This window comes from Nicotiana sylvestris, chromosome 7, assembly GCF_000393655.2.
Source record: "Nicotiana sylvestris chromosome 7, ASM39365v2, whole genome shotgun sequence".
Taxonomy (NCBI): domain Eukaryota; kingdom Viridiplantae; phylum Streptophyta; class Magnoliopsida; order Solanales; family Solanaceae; genus Nicotiana; species Nicotiana sylvestris.
This window is the reverse complement of record NC_091063.1, coordinates 58,432,158-58,451,035: the sequence shown is the minus strand read 5'-3', so window position 1 is coordinate 58,451,035 and position 18,878 is coordinate 58,432,158. Positions and strand designations below refer to the sequence as shown.

The window sequence follows — 18,878 nt, the reverse complement described above, 5'->3', positions numbered from 1 at the left end:
GGTGCATTTTCTTGACCCCCTTTAGTATCATGAATATACACTCAACCAAGTGAAGTGAACATTCATAATCCCGGCCCCAAACCAAACTGATAGGAAAAGCATATATAAGGCATAGTAAGAGGGTCAATTCAGTGGCCGAATCAGAATTTTCATTAAAAGGAGATTCAAAATATAAAGTAAATATGCGAAGAAGCTAAGCGATTCAACAGTTAATATATATACATAAAAAGAGTGACTTTGATATATGCAGCGTAAATTTTTTTACAAAAGAAGTTCTGATGAGCCCTCTTGCACCACTAGTTTCGTCCCTGGGACAGCAAAGTGTACTTTTGAACATGGATGGGGGACAGCAAATGCTGGCGGCTTAGTTTAGTTCATCTGTACCTACCCAAATTCCACGAGGCACAATTTCTACGATACTTAATAGGAAACACAAGCAAAATATTCTTTCTTTTTTTTTTTTGGAAAATTTACACGGAAACTCGTTGTTGCTATCCTTCGGGTGCGCACTGGGCAACCTGCTTATTATGCAATAGCTCGCAAACTACATAAGAGATGTAAACCGCACCAGGCATGCCCGGTGCGACAAGCTCTAACTGAGGAGGCTGCTGGTGAAGGGAATCGATCTCATATCTATCAAAATATATTTTAAACATTTAATATATCTTGACCGTGCACAACTAACTTGACCATCACGCCTCTCTTAGCATATCCTCTTTTTATTTCCTATAAATCCCTCTTCTTTTTCCTTTCAGTTTTCTTCATAATTCCAACAACTTCAATTTTTCTTTTGCCACCATTTCCATTTCATCAGTCTCCATCCCACGAACTTGATATTACCCTCTCATTAAAGTAACAATGGCTCGTTTGCTTTTCATTGCTTTGGTTATTATTCTTGTAGTCTGTACTGCACCATGTTTTGAAGCAAGAAAACTTTTGACCAACACGGACAAGAAGAAGACTGATTCTGCTCCTTCCCGAGAAGCCCATTTGCTATTAAATGCCCTTCCCAAAGGAAAAATCTCACATTCTTCACCAAGCAAAAGAGGTCACCCCGCATTTGTTAATGTTAATAAGAAAAAGCATTATGCTGGCGGCCATGTTGATCGCAATTTGGAGTCAGTCCCTAGTCCTGGAATCGGCCATCGAGCAATTCATGCACGGCGCCTCTTCTGATTTTGCAGTGGGATGCAGTGTAATATGTACAATAGTGTTTGACAATTTCAATAGGGACACATTAGTTGAGCTTTTCTAATCCAAATGTAACTATAGAGTTTATTAATCGATCGAGTACAGAAAAATAATTCTAAGGTCTCTACTGAATGATGTACGTAGTTGTATAACTATTGGCAATCATCAATTTGACATAATTATTTATCTCAAATTCTATGACGGTACTGTTTGAGTAAAGATATATAGTACATATGAATGCGACGAGAGTTTGATTCAATAGGAGAGACGCCTCACGAGTCATGACTTTTAATGGGTAGGTCGAGAGCTCCAGTCACATAGAAGATTAACAGAAAATAATCGTTGATTAATTACCTGGGAGGGGTGGAAAAAAGGCATAATCTTGAATGATGTTTAGTTATAGTAGTACTAATGGTAGTAGTGTTGTTGGTATTTTGAGCTTTTGTTGACAGTGGACTATAGAACAGCATCTTTGATTTCCATGGTGTCATTTTCATTGTAAAGTGACCAAAGTCTAGGCTTTCCTGCAATCATTTTACAAAGAACAGAAATCCGGTAAAAAGCGACCACAAAAAGCGATCAAGGTTTGTCACTTATAGGTCAAAAAGCGACCAAAAAGCGTCCAAACAGACCTGGTCGCTATATTGCTGGTCCATTTATCTTAGGGACCAAAGTTAGTTGCTAATTAGTGACACTTTGGTCTCTAAGGTAAAAGGACAAAATATTTCGGGTAAAGAATATACCGACCAACTTTGGTCACTTTAATATTTTAATAATATAATTTTAGTGATCAAAGTTGGTCTCTACATGTAAATTACGTTTTTTTATTATTATTATTAATCAAATTATAGCGACCAACTTTGGTCTCTAAACCAAATATTATATTTTAAAATCTGGAAAATAGAGACCAAAGTTGGTCGCTTTTTTATTAATTTTTTTAAAAATAAGCTACCAAAATTGGTCTCTAATTTCAAGAATTTAATTATTTTTTAAACAAAAGCGACCAAAATTGGTCGCTATATTTCCAGAAATTATTTTTTTTAATGGAATAGCGATCAAAGTTGGACGCTTTTTAACAAATCTGGGTTAATTAGCGACCAACTTTGGTCGCTATTTCCCATAAAATAATTCTTTTTAACAGAAAAGCGACCAAGGTATTATTTTGGCGAAACTGCCTGTTTTGGCAGCTACACCACCTGCCAGCATACCAAATCCCTAGTACAAGCAACAACAACAACAATACCAACAACAACACAACAACACAACAACACAACAACAACATTAAAACCAATAAAGTTTAAAGTTTAATAGAACTACAACATTAAGCTAACCAAACTAAGTTAATTCTTATTACAAGCCCATTCGAAAAACCGATTTTATTTGTCTAGTTCAAAGTGTATAAAAGACAATGAGTGTTTTATACATCATTATCATCACTGTCTGATGAACTTTCATCACCATGACGGTATCCAGAAGGGTCTACTTGTCGAGGACGGGAAGAACGATCATGGGGAGGACGGGAGGAACGAGCACTTGGAGGAGGGGATAAACGAGCACGGGGAAGGCGAGCCTTTGGCGATGACTCACGAGACCGGGGATCGAAAAACCTCCAGAAACTAGGAGAGATTTGAGTTGCTCTTGCATGCCCTGGTACTGAGCTTGTATTCCAATGTACTGAGCATCTTTAAGCTTTTCTCTTTCCTTGGCCGCTTCTAGCTCGGATGTGAGATTTGTCACAGTCTCCCGCATAGTGGAGACGCTCCCTCCATCAAGTTGCTCGGCTTGCGAGGAAGTCCCTATTCCTTGCATTCCACACTTATAGCGATGTAATTTCTTAGTAGGAAGCTCGTATACCTTCCCCCATTTTGGACCGCCTGCAGCCTCCGTCCACATTCTTTCAGCATCCTTGTCCGAAGGTTGGATTGGCTCGCCCGACTCATTAGGTGGCTAACTGCGTATGAATTCCTCCATTTCAGCTGTGAACTGACCCTATAAGAAAAATTACATTGAATCAAAATTTATATAAAAGTAAATCAAAATACTTAATGAAAAGTGAAAACTTACATGTACAGTCGAGGCTAGTCCCTCGACCCACCTTTCTTGATCCGTCTCTTTCTTCTTCACAATATGAGTCTCCTTGAATAGCTCATCTTGGTTCATCGGACGTCCCAACTTCTTTTCCTGAAAACTCATAAATTTTAGTTAATAAATAGAATATATATACTTTGAAAATTAAAATAAATTAAGCAATTACGTATCATTCTTCTTTTTATTGTCCCTAGGTTGATCGCATCTCCAGTGTGCAGGATCCTCCCTTCTTAGATGCGCGAGCTTTCTTTCCTTTTTCGCTCTTCTCTAAGAACTTTGCAGTAAGCCATTGCCTTTGCAAATCCTCCCATAAATTCTGAAGCAATCAGTCAGGCTTCTGGTTCAACTTTCTAGCTTTGGAGAAAGTATGTGACAACCGTTTGCGAGCTTTGAGATAAAAATTTGCAGCCACGTCCGCGCTATAGCGGTGTTCCAATACACACTTGCTCTGTATTTCAAAAGTTAAATATTATATGTAAATATCATAAATATAAATAATTATACTTCTTAAAAGAATATTTATACTTTAAATTCATTGAAAATTTGCTCATTCAGCGAGAATGGGAATTCACTCCAAGACGCATAAGGGACCTCATAAAGCTTTCTGGTTGCTTTGGTGATTATCTTCGTAGTAATATTACTCGGGATGAACCTGCAATTTAATAAAAAAAACACATTAATATCTTAGAAAAATATGTACAAACAATAAACGTAAAAATAACAAATAACTCTTACCCATCACCCTCAGGGACTATGATGATCATGCCATATTAATCATAATGCACCTCTTCGCCAGCATCAGCATCACCGTCCGAAACATGTATATCAGAGGCATGTGTGGAAAGTGTAGGAGGATCAGAGCTAGTATCTCGCAGGCGAAGGCCTGAAATAGATGGAGTCCTTGATGAAGATGGATGTGATCCCTGTGACTGTGACATAGCTGGATGGACTGCAAGTGGCTGTGATACTGATTGATGTGACCCGAGTGGCTATGACACTGATGGTTTTGATCCATGTAGATGTGACATGGATCGATGTGATAAATGTGATGCTAATGGGTGTGATCCATGTGGTCGTGAGGCAGGTGGATTGTATGTCGGACGTATAGTCCTATGGCCCTGTGACGAAAGACCCGGTGTCTGCACGAAGGTGTAGGGTGCGTGATGCTGTGGCAGCTTAGAATAGCCCTGGGGTGGAGGCAAAGACATAGGCATAGGCATATCTGAAGAGGGTGGAAAATATTGAGTATTATCTTCTACCCTCCTCTTTGGTTTCCTAGCCTTTTCTTGACCCTAAGAACCATTAGCGTCATTGTTACCTTGACCCATGTCTATCATCTGCATAATATATACATATTTAGGTTGAAACATATAAAGAAACTGGTTATAAACGAGAGTTATTAAAGAAACCAACTTTTTAAAGCTCATCGACGTATTGTTCCTCGTCAGAGAATTTTTCTTCCTCACTAGTTTGAGCTTCATCAGTTGATTCTTCTTCCTCGTTTTCTATAATTCTTACTTCATTTATATCAACTTCTTCCAATATGTGTTCAGCATGTTCCAAATCATTTTCTAAAAGTTCGTCCACTATTTGGTGAACACTGGAGATATCGTTTTGATATGCAATATCTAACACATTCTCAACTTCCACCCTACCTACAGGCTTAGTTTTGATTACAACCCACCAATCGGACTTATTCCACCACAATGGATAAGGAGCGTAATACACTTGCTAACATTATATGCAATTATGAAAGGATCATAGCGATCATTCTCCCTCGTATGATTAACCTCATTATGTTGTATTGATTGTGTACTCTTGTACCTCTTGTTGGATTTGGGTCAAACCACTTGCATCTAAAGAGTATAAATTCCTTAAATGGCCAACCTATATTCTAGTTCTGTTATTTATTTGAGCACACCATAATAATCAATATCTCCAACTTGGTTGCCATCACCACCTTGAACCCACACCCCACTGTTGTTGCTATTTTTATTTTAGAGCAATCATCTGTATGAAACTTATAACCATTCACAACGTACTTAGACATTGTTGTGATCTGAAGCCCAGGTCCCCAAGATATATCTTTCAAAAATTGATTTACACCATTATTTGGATCATTTACCTACATATTGTTGAAAAAATTCATAAGTTAGCATAACTTCCAAACATTGTTTACCTACATAGTGTTAGAATATTTTAAGGATAAACTTACAAATTGTTTGAACCACGTATCAAATGTCGTATATACAGCATCGTGGTCAAATTGACCCACGAAGTGACTGTGACACATCAAATATTTTTAGTAGTTGCATTGAGATGTAATCACAGTAAATTTTATATTTTGATAACTACTAAATCAATACTTACTTGAGAAATGGTACAACTTTGGGACAATTTAGCAACACATGAAGTGTAGCTGACTTGTACTCCATATCACTCAAACTTCTCTTTCTAACATCCTTAGAACATCAGCCTGGTTGATTGAATATGGACATAGGCGGATATAATGGATCATTCACACATTCGACCATGTGCCTATTGGGCCTATTCCTAGCACATGGCATATTACTCTCAAAATAATAAGAACAAAAATGAGCAGTTTCCTTTGCAAGATAAGCTTCGCATATAGGTCCTCCAATCATATTCCTCTGCTTAACAAATTGTTTGCATTTGCCAATTGTCCTACATAATTTCAGGTTAGCCAAGAATATTCAAATAAAATAGAAAATTACATCAAACTTATAATATTACCTCTCAAAGGGATACATCCATCTGCAGTGAACAGGCTCTCCAAGTCGTGCCCCGTGTACAAGGTGTATTGGAAGGTGTTCCATCACATCAAAAACCCCACATGGAAATATCTTTTCCATCTTACTAGAAGTTACACGAATGTTCTGATCCATCCGAAGTAGGTTTTATTCCCTTAATGTGGAAGAACACAAGTCTTTGAAAAATAAACTAATCTCTGTGATGGGTTTTCAGATTCTTTCAGGCAAACCACAAAATGCAATAGGCACTAAGGTCTCCATGAAAACATGACAAACATGACTTTTCAAATAACTCAACTTCCTGTAACGACCCGACTGGTCGTTTTTAGCTTTTGCACTTTGCTCGTCAGTTCTCGGGCAGGACTTTCCTCGTGTGATGTTTTGTGACTCATGTAAATCATTGGTTTTGGTTTTCAGGATAATCGGAATGAATTTGGAAGAACCTTTCTCAGTTTGAAGCTTGAAATTTGAAAGGTTTGACCAATATTTGACTTGCTTGTATATGATCGCGGATTGGAATTTTTATGATTTGGTTAGCTCCGTGAGGTTATTTGGGACTTAGGAGCGTGATCGAAATTTTTGGAAGTCTGTGGAAGGTTTAGGCTTGAATTAGAGAAATTGAGATTTCGGCGTTTTCCGGTTGATAGGTGAGATTTTTATATAGAGGTCGGAATGATATTCCGGAAGTTGCAGTAGTTTTGTTGTGTCATTTGGAATGTGTGTGAAAATTTTCAGGTCATTCGGACGTGATTTGGTTGGGTTTTTGATCGAAAGCGTATTTCGGAAGATTTCCTGAAACTTAGGCTTGAATCTGATGTGTTTCAGGTAATTTGATGTTGTTTGAGGTGTTTTGATGATTTAGAACAAGTTTGAATAAATTATTGGGTCATGTTTGTGCTTTTGGTTGAGGTTCCGGGGGCCTCGGGGTGATTTCGGATAGTTAGCGGAGAAATTGGAATTTGTGTTGCAGCTTCAAATTTGCTGCTTCTGGTATTTTCGCATTTGCGGTTTGTGGACCGCAGATGCGGCGCTGCAAATGCGGATGTTTCATCGCAGAAGCGAAAATGGGTCAGGTAAGCTGGACCGCAGAAGCGGCTAAAGGGAATCGCATCTGCGGAAGCGCAGATGCGGAAGAGGTTCGCAGATGCGGCTTAGGTCGGTTTAATGAACTTCGCAGAAGCGGATGTGTTGACCACATATGCGGTACCGCAAAAGCGCATTTTGGACCACAGATGCGGTTATATCTGGGCAGAATGTTTTTAAGTCGCCTTGTCCGCGATTTTGGGTCTTATTTCACCCATGGCTACTCATTTTTGGAGATTTTTGAAGGAAATTAAAGAGGGATTCAAGAGGAATCGACTTGAGGTAAGAATCTTGGTCTTAAAACTCGATAATATTGTGAAATCCACCTAGATATTTCATAGAAAACTAAGCCTAAAATTGAAGAACTAGGGCTTGAGAAATTGGACTTTTGATTTGGGATTTGAAGGACCATTTGGGGTCGGATTTAAGAACTTTTGATATGTATGAACTCGTGAGGAGATGAGGAATCTAATGATGTAAAAATTTCTGAGTTTCGAGAAGTGGGCCCGGGGCTCGGGTTTTGCTAATTTTGGGATTTTTGATATTTTTCGATTGTTTTCGCTTGGGTTTTGTTCCCTTAGCACATTATGACGTATTCGTTCTGATTTTGGATAGATTCGACGCGCGTGGAGGCCGATTTGATGGGAAAAGGCATCGCGAGCTAGGGATTTCGCTAGTTCGAGGTGAGTAATGATTGTAAATGATGTCCTGAGGGTTTGAAACCCCGGATTTGCACATCGTAGTGCTATATTAAGGTGAGACACGCGCTTGATGATGAGCGTGGGGTCGTTTACTATTGGGGATTGTGATTTGTTCCATCCCGATTGATGATTTTACCGCGTATTTGATTGAAACTTATTTGTTATCATCATTATTTGGACTGATTGTCATATTTGGGCTTCGTGCCAAATATTGAACCCTCCGGATATTTTTATCACTATTTCCTCACTGTGTTGACTTACTACTTGAACTCAGTCGTACTGTTTTACAACTCAGCCACTTTTTTTTACTCGGTTTTGGAACTAAAATGATATTTCTAAATGATGTTTTGGGCTGAGAACTACTGTTTTACTAATGCCCGAGGGGCTTGTGATGATTTTCGGACTGAGTGAGGCCGAGGGCCATATGTGAGGATATATTGAGTGATATGAGGCCGAGGGCCTGAGATACTTTTATACGCCATGAGGTGGCTTGAGTGATATGAGGCCGAGGGCTTAGATTTGATGCCACGAGATGGCTTGATATTGTGCTTGGGCTGTAAGGGGCTCCTCCCGGAGTCTGAACACCCCTAGTGAGCGCGGGTTCCCATTGTGATCACAGAGTGAGCCCGAGGGGCTGAGAGTGTTCTGAGAGTGAGCCCGAGGGGCTGGTACTATTCTATGTGTTTACTTTATTTCCATTTGTCTGCCATTACCTGTTAATTGTGTTACTTTATGCGTTATCTTCCTGATTGCCTGGCATTACCTGTTAAATTGAGTGTTGAGCCTGAGGGGCGAATTTCTATACTTATCGGCACTAATTGTTTTGCATTCATTTACATAACTATTGAAAAAGCCATTTTCAAAAGAGGTTTAAACTGAGCTAAGATATTTCTAAAGATTTCATAGCTTTACTGTTTTTCTCAAGGGTTTTTACACCGCTTCTATACAACATGTTGGTTTGCTTTACGTGATTTCTTACTGCTCAGTTGTTATTTACCTTTATTACTCACTGAGTTGGAGTACTCACTTTACTCCCTGCACCTCGTGTGCAGATGCAGGTATTATTCACCCGGTAGCGGGTGTTGAGCTGATTGGAGGCTGAGTCATCAGAGTTTAGCAAGGTGGCTGCCAGCGTTCGTAGCACCGCTCTTCTCCCTTCTCTTTCATTAGTCTGTTTTGTACATTCAGACCTTGTAGTCGTATTTATACTCTAATAGATGCTCATGACTTGTGACACCCCGTTTTGGGCTGTGTCGGGATGGTTTCTACTGTTGTTACCATTATTTTCGCAAATTATAGTTATTATATCATGTTTTAGAACTATTTTTGGCATTTAACTATTTAAAAGAGGGGTTCTGTTTTGGTCTGGCTGGCCTGGTCTTCACGAGAGGCGCCATCACGACCGGGTTCGGGGTTAGGGTCGTGACACTTCCCTACCTCCATATCGACTTTTTCCCAAGATTCGACGCATAACCCTCAGGCATCTTCAATTTTGTTACCCAATCACAAATTTGCCGTCTTTCCTCCAAAGAGAATGTGTAACTTCCTTTGGGCTTGAATATCATACCAATGTTTGTTGTCTGCAATTATAATTCAGGTCACTTGCAATATTCTTGTAAGTCCATTCTAGCCTTCAGGTTATCCTTTGTCTTACCTTTAACATCCATCACTGTGTTGAACAAATTGTCAAAATAATTCTTCTCAATATGCATGACATCAAGGTTGTAACGGAGAAGATTATCCTTCCAATAAGGCAACTCCCAAAATATACTCTGTTTTGTCCAATTATGAGTAACACCGTATCCGGGGAATCTATAAGATGGAGCTTCAGTAACTTTACTGAAGTTCTGGACCCTCTCCCAAATTTCCTCACCTGAAAGTATCAGAGGTAGAGAATCATATTCCATTTTATTCTTTTTGAATGCATTTTTCATCCTTCTAAACTCATGATCAGGAGGCAAGAATTGACGATGACAATCAAACCATGATTGCTTCCGGCGATGTTTCAAAGTGAACGCTTTACTATTTTTCATGCAGTAAGGACAAGCTAGCTTCGCAGCAGTCATCCACCCAGACAACATTCCATACGCAGGAAATTGTTAATTGTACACATTAAATTAGCACGCAAAATGAAATTCTGCTTGGTTGATATGTCATATGTTTCAACACCATCGTACTACAATTGTTTCAGCTCATCAATCAAAGGTTGCAAATATACATCTATCAAACTTTTCAGATTACGTGGACCAGGGATAATACAATTTAAGAATATATATGGACTAGTCATGCACAACTCGAGTGGTAGATTATAAGGTGTAAGAAAGACATGCCAATATGAATACGGTGTCGTAAATACAGAAAAAGGCGTGAAGCCATTCACACACAGACCTAACCGAATGTTCCTTGGTTCACTAGCAAAATCTGGATATGTCATATCAAAGTACTTCCAAGCTTCTCCATCTGAAGGATGACACATAAAAAGGTGGTCTTCTATTTTCAAAGTGCCATCTCATATGAGGAGCAAAACTCATCGACGCATATAACCTCTTTAACCTAGGTATAAGAGGTAAATAATACATCGCCTTGATAGCGACCATATTCTTGCTAGAAAGCCTCTTGAAACGAGGCTTTTCGCAAAATTTACAACTGCTTAAATTTGCATCATCTTTATAATATAACATGCAACCATCTTCACAACAATCAATTCTCATTGACGAAAGTCCTAACCTAGAAACTAATTTCTTTGCCTTATAGAAATCACCAGGTAATTTGATATTAGAGTCAACTAGTTCACTCATAAGGTCAATAAAAGAGTCCATGGTTGCTTGAGAAGTATTCTAATCAAATTTGAGACTTAGTAATCTAACTGCAACAGACAGCTCAGAGTGCGGACTTTCATTACGTAGTGGACGACTAGCTGCCTCTAACTGTTCGTAAAAACGTTTTGCGTCATCATTAAGAGTTTGTTCAACATTTTCATTGGGCTCACCTCCTAAGTGCATCCCAAAAGCATCCGCAACCATATCATGAATTCTAGAATCACGATTTGTATTCTTCACCGACCTACTACTTTCACCCACAACCATATTATGACATATCCCATGGCTACCATCGATCTCTCCATGATTAGTTCACACAAAGTAATTTGCTATAAACCCCTTCATATAAAGATGATGCTTAACTTCAGCCTGTTTTCCAAACTTCATACAGTCGCACCTAACACAAGGGCACCTAATTACTCCTTTACTTAGGTATGGTGGAAGTGACATTGCATGTCTAATAAAGTCATCCACCCCTTCTACAAAATCCTCCTGCAATCTCTGCCGATTAGGATAATTCCTATTGTACATCCAAGTACGATGTTCCATCTATACAAATAAAACAAGAACAAATTAATTTAACTAATTCATATCCTAATCTTTTTTAGTTAACTAAAAGTCCAATTCATATCCTAAAAGTCCAATATGACCTTAAGTTCATAATTTATACATTAATAAACTCCTCCCTTTAATTCTTTTTCTTTCTTCACTGGATTAGAATCTATAGCAACCCTCGATATTTTTTTTATCTTATAAATGTATAATGCATAGTTTAAAGCATGAATTTAGTCAAATTAATTTTAGTCCTATATATTTCATTGTTATCTCAAATAAAGAACAATATTAACACATAAAACCCAACATATATGAACAATAATTTACAATTGAACTCAATATAAATTAATACAAGAACTAAAAGTTCATAATTTCTACCTTAAGTTCATTAATCTAATGTAATTCAAACCAAAAACCCTAATATTAAATAGACAAATACTCTTATTTAGGTATTGCTAATGTTATCCCAAATTAGTAGGTAAAACTAAATATTTTAGCTACTAACAATTATCATAGATTTAATTTAGCTAAGAACAATTAATTTTTACAAATCAAACTAGGAGGAATAAAAAAATCAGTGTATTTCGAAAAAAAACAAAGGAAGGAGAGGAAACCCACCTGGGAACTGGAGGGTCGTCGGCGATGGAGATGCTGTCGTCGGTGGGGCATCGGTGGCATTGCTGCTGGGAGACGGAGAGGGGAGGTTTGAGTGTGAGAGAAAAAAGGGAGAGTTTGGGAAAACTTTTTGAAGAAAATAAGAGAATGGGAGGGGAAACCCGATTTTGACTCTGGAATTAGAAATAGCGACTAACTTTGGTCGCTACTTTGGTAGCTAATTAAGTTTTGACTGTTTGACCAAAATAGCGATCAAAGTTGGTCGCTATTTTTTGACCGTTTGACCAAATAGCGACCAAAGTTGGTCGCTATTTCTAAAAAAAATGAATTTACTTTTTTTTTTCTATTTTGGTTTATATATATATATATATATATATATATATATATATATATAAGCTATATTCGATATAATATTAGCTAATGCACTAATACTTAGTGCATAGTATAGTATAGTATATATACTAAGTGTATTATATATCAAGGTATATTCGATATATATAGTATAATATAGTATATATATATATATATATCTAGGCGATACAGGTTATAACAAGTGCTTTATTTGTATTTTAAGACATGATGCCTATTGTGAGCACGTGATTTTTGCTTCACACGACAATCGCTCCAAAAAGAAATAAAAAATATATAATTGGCCCCGCTGTACAATTTCGGATTTCTGTGCGGCACCTTGTGGATTTATTTGTGATTTTGGCCCATTCTTATTTATTTACTTTATTAAAATAAAGTTCAAAAAATATGTGTCCTGCATAATTCAAACCGTAATCCGGTCGTTAAATAGAAAATCGTGATTAGGCATTTTCGTCCGTGATTTTATTTGGTTTGACCTTACCTGTTTTGAAATATTTTAGTATGTGTGCAAATAATTGTATTTGAGTGTGTATTTAATTTTAATTTGATTTTTTGGCTTAGTTTTGTTTTAAAATAAATAAGAAAAAGAAATAAAAAAAAAAGAAAAGGAAAGACCCCTTCCGGACTTGGGCCAATTTGTTAAAATTGGCCCAACAAACTCAGCCCAAACGGACAGCCCAAGCCACCAGTCCAAACAGCCCACCCCCAGGCCATGAAACGACGTAGCTTAACACCAAAACTACGTCGTTTCGATGCCAACCCATCACAACCGTTTAAACCAAGCCGATCCAACGGTCCAAGATCAATCCCCATAACCCATCAACAAACCCGACCCGTTTACACCCGGACCAAACCCAAACCCTCAACACTTGAAACGACACCGTTTCACTTAAGACCATCAGATCCAAACCGTAGATCTAGATTGATCTAACGGTTGAGATCAACCCACCCACTAACTATATAAGCCCAAATCCTTACCCTACCCCCCCTATCCAATACCCCAGCCTCATCGTCTTCACCCAAACCCCCGAACCCTAGAGCCGCCCCTGCACACCTTCACCAAAAACCCGGCGGCCTGAACGCCGATGACCTCCACTTGAACACCATGGAACCTCCTCACCACCCTGAACATAGACCTGTTAGCCGTTTGGTTCGAATCACCCCCCAGGTCCTCGAATCTTCATTTGAAGATTCGAGTCAAACTCGATCTACACGGTTTTACCCCAGCTTCACACCAGATACTCCCCAGACCCCCCTCGTGACCGAACCATACTTGGTTTGGTCCGAATCTGACCAGGGAAGCATGAATCCCAGATCTGAGTTCTGAGAACTTTGTAGTTCTTCATCGCTGGCCCATGCCAGTCCGAGCCAAAGAGATTAAGGTCTAATGGACCTTAATCGAAGTGTTTCTCATCTGAGAAACACTTCGATTAAAGTTCGTTCAGCCTTAAGAAAGGTCTGTCCAAATCCGGGTTCAAACTTTTTAACTTTTCAAGTTTAAGGTGAGTCTGCTTTCTTTCCTTTATTTGTTTTAGTCCGTGTGATTTGTTTTAAAAGACTGTTCATATTTGTTTTAATTTATTTTTGTTTGTCCACTTTGTTTGAACCTCTGTGTTTGTCTGAATCCCTCCCCTCCTATTCTGATAAGGCATGTGTATTGGGGGTATTCCGAATTTGTACTGACTAACTGATTCCTCAAAGTACAATTCTGTTTTAATCAGTATAAGTTGAGTCATGTGTCCCATACTTCTGAATGTCTGATTTTTGGCTACGATTGTGTATGTTAATGCTAATATAGTCGAGTCGACATGAGTCGTCAATTAGTTTTCAACTGTCTGAGCATAGTAAATCGATTTGCTTCTGTTAAACATTTTTGAATCAATTAAGAACCAATTTTGTTCATTTATAGCTGTTGAATTGATCAGTAATGTAAAAAAGGGATTGTTTATGTTTAAATCCTGAATTGGAAGGCATGTGCACTCGTGCACAGCATGTGCATTGGTGCACCTCATGTGCCTTGTGCACAGCCTGTTTTTCTGCATTGCGAAGCTTTTAAGTTTTAAACAATCTGACAGTATATGCTGTCAGATATATTTTACTGCCCATACTTGCTTTTAGATAATAAAGTAAAAAGTTAAAGCCTGCTAAGGGAATGTCATGGGATTAATACTTAAATAGTTGAGTGGAAACTGAAAATGGAATGGGCACATGGGAGGGGTGTCTGATTAATCTAACAGGCTGTAAAAGGTTTGAGGTTGGGGCTTATAAAGGGAGGACCATCTGATATTAGGACAGACAGAGATATAGAGAGGGACAGAATTAGGAGATAGATATAGACAGAATTAGAGGAAGAGGAAAAAATACAGATACTGTGGGGAGTTTTGACAAGGAGATACCATCTGAAGGAGAGGGGATACACACTGGACCTTGAGAGCTAAAAAGGGAGTTGAGGCATAGGAACAAATACAGAATTAGAGGGGAGGGGAAATCAGAAAATACAGGAAGAAAGAGGGAACACACTGTGAGGAATAGAGAGAGCAAGGAGAAGATAAAAACAGATTAAGAAATCAGAAACTTGGTCTTGTTTGTCTGAAGTTCAGCTATTGTCAATACGTTAGGCAGTGTTCTTCTTCTGAATTTCAATCGAGTTCTTTCTGTGGTGTGGTTCTGATTACTGCTGCTGTCTTACCCGCTATTGCTGCTGCTATTTGGTTTCCTGCTGTTGCTGATTTTCTGCTTCACTTCTTCTTTGCATTTCAGTATTCAGTATTGTTCCAGGTACACATTTCAAATCCCACTTTGGTGTTAACTGTAACAGTTCAAAAGCATGAAATGAAAGGAGTTCTTGAAGAAGATTCGGATGTCTGTTTTGTACTGCTTGTGATACACTGATCCCTGTTGTATAAATTGATTAGTGTAATCCAGTAGCGAAAGATTAGTTAAACAATACTTAATCAAGTTTACCTTTAGCATCTTAGTTTCTAGTTGTTTGTTAAGTACAAGATGTAATAGTATAATATATAGAAGGTGTAGATAATTGGCACAGAATTTTTCGACTGGTTTCCCATCAAATAATGACATGTATAAGATAGAATATTTCCACCTACACCATAATATTCTGCGTTATTTTTCTTTCCCTTTATCAAGACCATTAGGCAACATATAGGTACATGTTCGAATCCCCATTAGTAACAATGCCTAGCATTCAATTTCCTTAACCTAGCTTAAATAAGTCTAGTTAAGCTCGATTCGAGGAAATGTTCGAATTAAGTACTGCATTGCATCCACCTTCATATAGCCTCTTTGTTCAACCAAAATATTTCGTAAGGTATGGCGTCTTTTCATTCTTATGAGTGATTAGAAATTGATAGCAATCCGGTTTTTTTTTATATTTCAATTAGCATGCATCTTTCCTTCTTCTATTTCTGGAAACGAAAACAATAAGAAATGTAGTCATTGTAGGTTTTATTTTAATGAGACGAGCCCCGCCCAAATAAAAATGCAGAATTGCGGGGCCCTCGGTAAACAATCATAATAAATAATAACGCGTCAGACTCTTTAGGCGCGGCTTAATTAAATCATATTCTTAAATTCGGGTGCACATGGATGTGACCCAAATCCAAATCTCAACGAAGTCGAAATGTGTCGACGACCACGGGTGCATTGATTGTGACGTGGTTCGAGGTGCATTTTCATGACGTTGCAATTCTATAAAAATAAATGATAATAATAAAAGCGGTTTAAACTTAATAAAAGCACGTAAGTCATAATATGTATTTAAATCAGATATTTAGCCATTATAACAATTTAAGCGACCGTGCTAGAACCACGGGATTCGAGGGTGCCTAACACCTTCCCTCGGGTCAACAGAATTCCTTACTTAGAATTTCTGGTTCGCAGACTTCATTTGGAAAAGTCGAAAATTTCCTCGATTTGGGATTCAAGATAAACCGGTGACTTGGGACACCAAAAACCAAACCTTTCCCAAGTGGCGACTCTGAATTAAATAAATAATCCCATTTCGAATATTGTCACTTAAATTGGAAAAACTCCCCTCGCGCATTTAACCCTTCGGGGCGGGCGCGCAAAAAGGAGGTGTGACAGCTCTGGCGACTCTGCTGGGGACCGGACCCAGAACCACTGGTTCAGGGTTCAAGAATTCGAGCTTAGAATAATTGTTATATTTGGCTTTATTATCTGATCTTTATTACATGTTTTTGCATAATGTGCTAAATGCTGTCTTTTACCGCTTTGATATTATCTGAACTGTATATAAACTGTGCCGAAACCCTTCTCTTCTTACCTCCGGGGAGAAGCTCGCTGGTCGAGACTCCCTATTCTGTTAATGTCAATACCTAAAATAAGAAAGAGGACGGACAAGTTACAAAGCCGGACGATCTCGCGGGTCCCCGGTACGTAGCCCCTCCTCGACTCGAGTTGGTCCGCTCGGGTACACAGTCTAGAACAAATACCAAGGTTTAAACCTAGTATAACGAAACTTCATGCCGGATCCCTAGTAGGAACGTTTATTTGCATCATGTTGCATTTGACTTAGGGGGCTCAACACAGGGGTTGGGTCCGTCTAGGACAGGCAACCTGAATTGAAAAGACCACCCTGCTGCATCCTATTTGTTTTGTGCATTTATTTGCTTCGGTTCCGCATGCTGACCGGTTTCTAAAAAAAGAGGAAAATAGCAACGTGGGGAGATAATTACTTATTTTGGAAAAATAAAACCAATGTTCAAGTATTGTCAAAACCTCACCGGAATTGTTCTAAAGAAAAAAGAAAAAAGAATAAAAACAAAATTTGTCTTCTTAGTTTGAATTATTAAAAAAAAAGGGGTATATATAAAAAAAAATTCTTTCACTTTCAAAATCAAAAAAAAGAAATGGTATTTATTTTAAAAGTAAAAAAAAATGGAAAACTCATAATTCAAAAAAAAAAATTCTTTCTTTTGTAATACCCTTTTTATAAATTCAGACTGATAGTCCAAATATTGCAAAAATTATTTTTTCTTTAGTCTTTATCTTTCTTCAAAAATAATAAAAATACTTATTTCTGATTTTTAGGTTTATTTAATTTTCTCTATTCACGGTATGCCCGAACTACGCCGGTTTGATTCTCACCGGATGTGAGATACGTAGGCAACCCTCGTCGGGTTCAACCCCATTTTTTTTTTCTAAATAGCCAAAAATCAGTAAATAAATAAATAAAATATGTGTTAAATTTTTAATAGAGTCATAAATAAGTCAGGTGACATTGTTTTATCATAAATAGCCAAATGTTCCCGAAAGGGACGCCGGAAGGTTGACTTTGCATAAATAGCCACTTTTTGGGTTTTCCTTAGCATTTTTAGACCCACACAGCCTTAAAATCTTCTTCCCCGAAGTGCTTAAAGGCCGTGTTCAAAGCTTGGTCCCCTCTGTAAAATATTTTGAGTCAGTCATTTTTGTTAAAATCACCTTAATAAATGTGCAGGATGAGCACGGTGCAAAATGAACATTTTTCAATAATGACCAAAATCCCTGTCAAGTTACGGCTATGGTGGAAAGATCTAGGTGTTGAAGGACAAAATGAGGTTAAGAAATATTTGAAAGGTCTTGTGGGTCTGTTGGAAGTCCAGCCTCGGGGAGATATCATAAGAGCTTTGGCTACCTATTGGGACCCGGCGCACAATGTTTTCCATTTCTCTGATTTTGAGCTCACCCCAACTTTGGAAGAAATGGCCGGATACATCGGGAATACTGAACTTCCGCTGAGGGAAAAATACTTGGTCGCCCCAAGAGTCGTCACAGTACATCGGTTCCTGGATTCATTGAAAATACCTAGAACAGTCCACAACCCGGATCTAGCAGCCGGATTCTGTACTCCATGCTTCATATATGATAGATACGGTCACGAGGGGGGATTCAATAATCCAATCAACAAACTGTGCAGCAAAGGAGTTCGTCAGAAGTGGGACGAGCACAGACGGGTGGCGTTCATGATAACGTTTCTGGGACTTCTGGTATTTCCCAGGAAAGATGGAAACATTGATTTGAAGATATCGGGGGTCGTCAGCACTTTACTCACGCAAAGTGACAGTACTCTCGCGCCTATGGTGGTATCCGACATCTTTCGAGCTCTCACAGCTTGTAAAGCTGGGGGAAATTTCTTCGAAGGTTGTAACTTGCTCCTGCAGATATGGATGACCGAGCACCTTTGCCATCATTCCGAGATTTTGAGCCGTGGTTCCCCGGATAAGACCCGCATAGAAGAATCTTACGCAAGAGCCAAAGAGATCAGTTTGCCCGAAGGAGTCCTGGCTTGGACCTCGTTCTTTCAAGCTCTTACTGCCAGCCAAATACAATGGAAGTTGGGATGGTTGCCCGTTGATGAGGTCTTATATATGTCAGCGACTAAAACTCATTTCTTGCTGATGGGGCTTAAGAGCATTCAACCTTACGCACCCGGCCGAGTTTTAAGACAGTTCGGAAAATGCCAGACAGTACCTCATGAGGAAGATCTAAGCACTCAAGCAATCGAGATAAGTCCTAACGGACAGTTCCCAGAAGCAAAGATTCGCCAAATCTGGAATGAGGGTCAATATTTGAAATCAGATACTTGCGTGCGGGATCAAGCCAAAGGAGAAACGGCGCCAGGTTACCTTGCATGGTACAGAAGGGAACTCGAGCATGAAAGGCCA

At 38.6% G+C, this 18,878-nt stretch overlaps 1 protein-coding gene across 1 annotated transcript; it reads left to right on the top strand.

The window, feature by feature from the left end:
• Positions 1-858: 858 nt before the first annotated feature.
• Positions 859-1,176, top strand: LOC104218987 (precursor of CEP14-like). The gene has a single exon (XM_009769615.2). It carries the CDS (start codon positions 859-861, stop codon positions 1,174-1,176), a length of 318 nt encoding a protein of 105 aa, XP_009767917.1.
• The last annotated feature ends 17,702 nt before the right edge of the window (positions 1,177-18,878 follow it).